The 7,450-nt window shown below is 53.0% G+C and overlaps 1 protein-coding gene across 1 annotated transcript; it reads right to left on the bottom strand.

The window, feature by feature from the left end:
* Positions 1–1,281: 1,281 nt before the first annotated feature.
* Positions 1,282–7,261, bottom strand: UBE2Q1 (ubiquitin conjugating enzyme E2 Q1). The gene is made up of 13 exons (XM_039363618.1): positions 7,028–7,261; positions 6,244–6,348; positions 6,019–6,123; positions 5,236–5,286; positions 4,465–4,605; positions 4,061–4,145; positions 3,874–3,934; positions 3,330–3,420; positions 3,176–3,234; positions 2,791–2,839; positions 2,591–2,686; positions 2,081–2,147; positions 1,282–1,966 (listed from the first exon to the last, which is right to left on the bottom strand). Exons 1-13 carry the CDS (start codon positions 7,244–7,246, stop codon positions 1,935–1,937), a joined length of 1,161 nt encoding a protein of 386 aa, XP_039219552.1. The 5' UTR covers positions 7,247–7,261; the 3' UTR covers positions 1,282–1,934.
* Positions 7,262–7,450: the final 189 nt, after the last annotated feature.

The following is a 7,450-nucleotide window of genomic DNA, read 5'->3' as shown; positions in this document are numbered from 1 at the left end:
TCTATCTATCTATCTATCTATCTATCTATCTATCTATCTATCTATCTATCTACCTACCTACCTACCTACCCACCTATATATATATATATATATATATATATATATATATATATATATATATATATATATACATACACATATACATATACACACATACATACATACATATATATACACATACACATATATGATGAAAGATGCTGTAGCTCACAAAATGATTAAATCTGGAAAAAAATGGATTTAATATATATATACACACACATACACGTATATACATGATGAAAGATGCTGTAGCTCACAAAACGGATTAAATCCGGGAAGAAAATGGATTTAATCTGGATAGATTCCCCCCAGATCCTTCCTGCTTGGGGTCTGCTGCAGATTAATACGGCTCTCTTTTGCCAGTATTTAATCTGCTTTTGGGGAACTCAACATATTTCTCCAATAGCCCAGGGTTGAAAAAGACCAATTCTTTGCTCGCACAAATGTGATCGCAACTGGTGTGCCGATGGCCTGCCTTAAAGTGAAACAGATCGGTGCCCGTGTCTGTTTTTGGAAAACAGGATTTTGCAGCCAGGATTTGAAGAGACCAATCTAAGCAACCCAAAATAGTTTTTGACCCAGTTTTGCTTTTCAGTTTTTCTCTCGAGAATTTGAACAAGTGTTCCTCGCTTAATGACCCACTGCTTCACAATGGTTCCAAGTTACGACACACATACCCCGCCAAAAGTTATTTACAACCCATTCTTCAAGTTATCACCGCTCTCCATGCGATCCCAACTGCATTTTTTTTACAACCAGTTGCGGCGTTGTGACCAATATTTTCGCCCCCTTTAACACCCGTTTGGGAGAACCGATCTGCTTCACAAGGGCATGGTTTACTTCAGTGACTCGCTTTATGACCCTGGTGAAAACAGTCCTAAAATAATAAAAAAAAAATCAGGCCACTGGGTCTTCCACTTTTAATGCCTGCCAAAGCTTACCCTCCAAAATCCCAGGATCATTTTTGGCCGTTAAATGAGGACCCAGAGAATGGGGAAAAAATTTTTTTTTGCCCTTAGCAAGAGTAGCAAAAGGCAGATTTGCTTCTGAAATTTGAAGCTTATAATTTTGGGCCATTTTCTCCTTTCTTTTGCCAGCTAAGAAATGGGCAGGGGGAGACCCAGTAGGAAGAAATTTAGCCCTCAGGCTGTGTGTGTGTCTGTGTGTGTGTGAGAGAGAAAGACCCCCACCGCCGTCCTCACCCCCACCCTTCACGGACAGAGGTACCGCCAGACCCCCTTGAAATTAACAAATGTAATTGTTTTTCCAAAGATACATATTTTTTTTCCCCATAGACATCCATCATACACTGTAACCAAAACGAAACGAAAAGGGGGAGAGGAAAAAAAAAAAAGGAAAAAATAAAAATAAAAAGAAATAAAAGGCTAGGAGGGCTGGGGAAAGGGAAAGAAGAAGAAGAGGGGAGCTGTGTACGTGAAAAAAAAACAATAAGAAAATAAATTAAATCCAGCGTGGAAGGAAGAGGCAATTTTTTTTTGTTTTTTCGTTTAAAGAACCGCAGCAGCAGCAGCAGCAGAGAAGCCGGAAGAGGGGAAAAAAAAAAATTCAGGAGTTTGCGTGTGGGTGAGTGTGGGGTGTTGTTTTTTCTTTCTTTCGTTCTTCCTTCCTTCTTTTTTTCCTTCCCCCCATTTAATAAGAGTGAGGGGGAGAGAATCAATCGCCTGCCAGCGAGGGTCCAAGCGAGGCCTGGGCTGCTCACCGCAAATGTTTATAAGGAGCCCAAGCCGAGAGGCCGTGGCAGATGCTCTTTCAAAGAGTTGGCGAAGGAGTCCAGGGAGAGAAAAACTGTCCTCAGAGGCAGTCCGAGCACAGTGTCCAGCGAGGGGTGGGGGGGTCCGGGGTGGGGGGGTCCTGCTCCGTCGGCGCCGCGGCTAGCCGTCTTCCTTGGGGGGCGTGTACCAGCCTGGGAGGAAGGGAGGCAAACAAAACAGGTGTCAGGACGTCAATGGAGGGGTCTGGAGGCAGGCGGTCCCGGAGATACGACGGTCGGGGTTAGGGTCACAAAACGAGGCCTTACCGTTCTTCTCGTGGATCTGGACTAGGGATTTGTAGGACTGCTGAGCTCTCGTCAAGCTGTACTGATTCTGGGGGAAAAGGGGGGAAAAAAAAGAGGCTTGAGAAGATCCTGGCCCAAAACAATCTGATGGGAATAGAAGGAAAGGAGGGCGTTGGGAAATGAGATGGCTAGTCGCAGGGATAGGCAACGTGGTCCACCTCGCAGGGTTGTCGTGGGGAGGAGGAGGAGGGGTTGGAAAGGTTGGTTCGACAGCTTGAGTTCTTTGTAATAAAAAATAATAAGGTCGAGGCCAACTTTTGTCCTTTGGAAAGCAAAGAGCATGAAACTGCTACAGGCCAGGATGGGTCCAGGTTTAATCCCGATACTCTCAAAACAAGCCAAGAGATCCAAGATGGTGGCTTTAGGGGAAGGAAGGAAGGAAGGAAGGAAGGAAGGAAGGAAGGAAGGAAGGGAGGGAGGGAGGGAGGGAGAGGAGGGAGGGAGGGAAAGCCCCCCCCCGCCATCGCTCACTTTGTTTGCCCCAAACTGGACTCTGGCTTTGCCCTTCACTAGGGTGGCGCTGATCTGCATGATGACCGACTCCACCGAGTAAGCGCTGCTCCAGCCCTGCCGAGTAAACAGACAAGGAGTCATTCGGAGGGGAAGTGGGATCCCCCCCCCGATCTCTCTGGGACCCCAAGCCCCCCCGGCTGCCCCCCTTCCCTGCTCACCTGCTTGGTCAAAAGCTCCATGCAGATGGCTCCTCCCCCCAAGACGTACCTGACGGGAGAGTGGAAAGAGACAAATCAAGGCCCCCAGCCAGCTTTCCTGTCTAAGGCGGGACTACAACTCCCAATCTCCTAGTGACCGGCCCAAAGTCACCCAGTTGGCTTTCCTAAGGCGGGACTAGAACTCACAACCAACTGGTGATTGGCTCAAAGTCACTCAGCTGGCTTTCGTGCCCAAGGTGGAACTACAACTCCCCATCTCCTGGTGACCGGCCCAAAGTCACCCGGTTGGCTTTCCTGGCTAAGGCGGAGCTAGAACGCCCCATCTCCCAGTGTGTAGACCAAAGCAGCCTACAGCAACCTCCGCCGACCGACGGGAGATACTCACCCTCCCGAGAGCACGGGTGACACCACTCTTACGAAGGGGGGGTCGAAGGGGAAGTTATCCTGAAGGGAGAAAGGCAGAGGGGGGGGGGAACTGAGCAAGCCTGTTCTGTTGGCCCCCCCAGCCCCCCACCCTCCCTGGGGCCGGCCAGCCGGACCTTAAAGGTGAAGTTGAGCAGAATGAAATCGGCCCCTTCCTTCTCTTTCAGGATCTGCAGGTCGCTATGCAGGGCGCTGTCCTCATCCACCCTGCAGGGAAAAAAGAGAGACGGAACCTCATGTTCAGCTGGTCGAAGCCCATTTCAGTTGCTGAGCGAGGCCTTTGTTGAGTTTTGCCCCGTTTTATGACCATTCTGGTCGTTCAAATGCACCGGCTTCCCCACTGACGGAGAGCTCGCAAAACGGGGATCACTCGAACCCGGGACTCTGCGACCGTCAGCCGCTAAGCGTGGGAATTTTGATCACGTGACCCCCTGGGGGTGGGGTGAACGCTGCGACGGTCTTGAGTGTGAAAAACGGTCCCTAAGTCACTTCCCCCCCCCGTGCTTCATTTTCACGGTTTCATTTTCAGGGTTTTATCGCTCGGGAAAGCCGTCCAGAGTCGCTTCCGTGGGGTGATTTGGGGAGGGGGAGAAGGATGGGGGGGCATTATAAATTGAACGAATAAATTGAATGAATAAAGTTAGCGAAAGGGCGACTCACTTCAGCAGTTTCACGTTCCAGTCGTAGAGGCTGTCGTTCATGAGTTCCACTGCATAGTTTCCTGGGGAGGGGGCAGAGAAGGGGGGGAGCTTAGAGGCAGGCGGGACAGGGCCCTGTGGAGCCCCCTCCCACAAAAAATTCAAAGCAAGGGGTCCCCCATCCCCTCCTCCACCCCCCCGATACTCACCACCTTTGAAACTTGCTGATCGGTATATATCCCTGAGTTCCTTCATTAGCCGGTCGGTGGCCTGCACGGACCCAGACACCGCTCCCTGGGGGGGGGGAGGAGGAAAGAGAGGAAAAAAAGCGGGGGGGGGGGACATTTCATCACCCCAATGGGATTAATTTGGGGAGGGGGGCTCCTAGAGGTCATTTAGTGGGGCAGTTCAAGGAAGGAGTGGGGAGGGAGACTTGTGGACCGCGAGGCGAACCACAGGAAATTGTGACCGTCACAGTGGGCGAGTCATCCCAAATCATGGGATTTGAAGTCCCAGGTGTTATGGGGGGGGGTGGTCAGGACCTCCCCCAAGACTCCCTCCCCCAGCCCCCCCAAGGTCCCCCACACTGCCCTCCCCCCCTGGCGACACGTACATTTAAGTAATCTTGCCTCTGATTCTTTTTGATTTTCTCAAGAATAGCCAAGTTCTCCTTGCCGATCCCATCATCCTCCGCTTTCTTCCCTTCCACCGGCTCTTCCTCCTTCATTTCATAATGGTCCAGCTCTTCCGTGTCCTGGGGGGGGGGGAGGACAAGAGGGTCCGAGGTTGGAATTTAGCCCCTCCAATAGGCAGACTGGCTCAAAGGTGGCAGAGCCCAAGACGATCCGATATGTAAAGAAATATAGGCAGGCAGGCAGACAGGTTAACAAAGAGTGATGGAGAAGATAGTAAGATAGATAGATGAGATAGATAATAGGTAGGTAGAAATAGATATATAGATAGAATGATATAGATATATGATAGAGATCAATAGATAATTAGGAATGATAGAGAACATAGAGGTAGAAATAGACAGACAGAATGATATAGATAATTAGGAAAGAATGATAGAGAAGATAGGAAGATAAAATAGATAGCGATGATAGATAGTAGATGGAGAGAGAGATGATATATGATAGATAACCTTTATTATCCCTTTTTTTCTGTGAACACTCTGGCCCACATTAAAAAATGAAATTCTGAGGCCTGCTCTCGAAAGAGAATATATAACCCTAACCACACATATATACATATGCTACGCTGTACATACATGCACACACACACATACTTGTATATATGTATACACAAGATGGGCAGCTAATAAACTCAACAAATAAATAAATATAAATTTGAATCGTGTGTGTGTGTAAACCAGAGTGGGTACCTCGGGCATCTCCTCGTCTTCCTCTTCCGAGGATACGTCTTCCTGCGTGTTCTGCGAGCAAACGGAAAACAAGATGGGATCGGCTGGTCCCAAGCGAGGGATCCCCCTTCAAACAGATCTCTCCAAGTCGGTCTCCCAACCACACCCGGGGATCCCAGCTCTGCTGCCAGGATCTCCCTCCCAGTCCAAGGGCCCAAGAGAAGATCCCCAGGCAAACCACAGGCAGTCCTCGACCCACAACTCACAACTTCTGTCACTAGGCGAGACACTTGTTAAGTTTTGCCCCATTTGATGACTTTTCTTGCCACGGTTGTTAAGGGAATCACTGCAGCTGTTAAATTAGTCACCCCGTTGTTAAGTGAAGCCAGCTTCCCCCCTGGACTTTGCTGATCAAAAGGTCACCAAAGGGGATTACGTGACCCCAGGGGGACACTGTGACCGTCGTAAATATGAATCAGTGGCTGCGCGTCCGAATTTTGATCATATGACAAGGGCCTGAATTTTGATCATCCTGGGGATGCTGTGACGATCGTAAGTGTGAAAAACAGTCTCTTTTTTCAGTGATGTGGTAACTCGGAAGGGTCACTCAATGTTGTCAGTTGAGAATTACTCAGGTTATAATAATGGTCACTAAGGGAACTGTTGTAAGTTCGAGGACATCCTGTATGTTGCGGGGGCAAACTCTGAGCCTCCCCGGGGGGGGGGGTTCCAAGGCTCAGGGGACGCCTGTCCACCCCAAGGGCCCAGCGCTGGGGAGAGAAGAGGGTCTTCGGGGAGGCTCACCTGTTCAGCAGGTAAGGGCTGATCCAGCATCTCCACATCTGGATGCTGAGGAAGGTTGTAGAGTTTGCAGAGGTCGGAAATGATGCGTTTCAGGTGCTGCAGGAGCTGACGGACAGAGGGGGGAGGGATCAGGACCAGGAGGGGATCGCCCAGCCCAGCCCCCCCGCTGGACTTCCAACTGAGCCCCCTCCCCAACCGCCCCTCTGCCGCTGCCCGTTGTCTCACCAATGTGTTGCCCTTCTTTACGTCGGCGAGCCTCTCCAAGACCGCCGCCAGGTTGGGGTCCTCCGATTCCACCGACCAGATGGGGGGAACCGCCGGGTAGGCTTCCTGGGGGGAGAACAGGAGGGGGGGGTCGGTCAGGTCCCAGGCCAAGGGGGAGGGGGCGCTGGGGGAAGAGGGATTGCCTGGGGGGAGGCCCATCGGCTAGGATGGGAAGTGGGGGTGCTGGGATGGGGGTTGTAGTCCAAGAGAGGAGAGGAGGGATGTTGGGATGGGGCGTGTAGTCCAGAAGAGGAGGGCGAGGGGGCCAGGATGGGGGGTGTAGGGCAAGTGGAGGAGATACTGGGATGGGTAGTCCAAAGTGGAGAAGAAGGGGGATGCATGGGTGGGAGTTGTAATCCAAGAGAGGAAGCGTGGGAAATGTCGTCCAACAGGGGAAAGGGCACAGATGGGATGTGTAGTCCAACCAAGGAGAGGGACTGCGAGGATGGGAGACGGAATACAAGAGGAAGGGGAGGAGATGCTGGGATGGGACATGTAGTCCAAGGGACAAAGGAGGCAAGCCAGGCTGGGCGGAGCAGAGCAGACGCACCTAACCACCATCCAACCCGGCTTCCCTCCTGCTGGGCTGAATCTCAGTTCCTGGGCCGGGCTCCCTCGGCCGGGGACGATGGGACCTGGAGTGCCGGCAAGCTCCGCCCCTCCCGCTTGCTAAGCCCCGCCCAGCCGGCCCGCTTGGCGCGACGGGCCTCCTTCTCTCCCGGGGGAGGGAGGGGGGAGCCCTCACCGTGATGTTGCCATGGATACGGACCGGCCCGCCCCCGGCCGGCCCGGGCAGGAACTCGCAGCCCAGCTCGTCCGGGCAGGCGCGGGCGATGCGGAAGCGCTCGTGGCCGCGGTGGAAGATGGACTCGAGCAGCCGCAGCTCCCGCCTCAGCAGCGCGCGCCCCGGCCCCGCCGCCGCCGCCGCGCCAGGCCCCGCCCCGCCCGGCCCCGCGCGCTGCATCGTCCCATCGAGCGGCCCGCCGCCGCGCCGGGGCCCCCCGCGTCCCCCCACACCGCAAGATGGCGGCCGGGAAGGGCCCGCAGTCGGAAGTGACGCCGCACCACACGCACCGCCCAGCCCTGGCGGCGCGCGCAGCCCCGACTGAGGCAGGGAGGAAGAGGCGGAGCCCCGGCGGGGGAGATAGAAAAAGAGAAAGAGAGAGAA

Source organism: Crotalus tigris, unplaced genomic scaffold (assembly GCF_016545835.1).
Source record: "Crotalus tigris isolate CLP2741 ecotype Arizona unplaced genomic scaffold, ASM1654583v1 scf7180000019553.37968852642:3898890, whole genome shotgun sequence".
Taxonomy (NCBI): Eukaryota; Metazoa; Chordata; class Lepidosauria; order Squamata; family Viperidae; genus Crotalus; species Crotalus tigris.
The sequence above is the reverse complement of the archived record's forward strand: the minus strand, read 5'-3'. Positions and strand labels throughout refer to the sequence as shown.

What these genes read in the sequence shown, in the direction of transcription:
- UBE2Q1 (XM_039363618.1), bottom strand. Translation starts at nt 7,246, where the DNA reads ATGCAGCGCGCGGGGCCGGGCGGGGCGGGGCCTGGCGCGGCGGCGGCG. An exon ending in AGCCCTTACCTGCTGAACAG is followed by an intron (nt 5,287 to 6,018) that starts GTGAGCCTCCCC and finishes GTTTGCTCGCAG; the next exon opens with AACACGCAGGAAGACGTATC. An exon ending in AGAGGCAAGATTACTTAAAT is followed by an intron (nt 4,146 to 4,464) that starts GTACGTGTCGCC and finishes CCCCCCCCCCAG; the next exon opens with GGAGCGGTGTCTGGGTCCGT.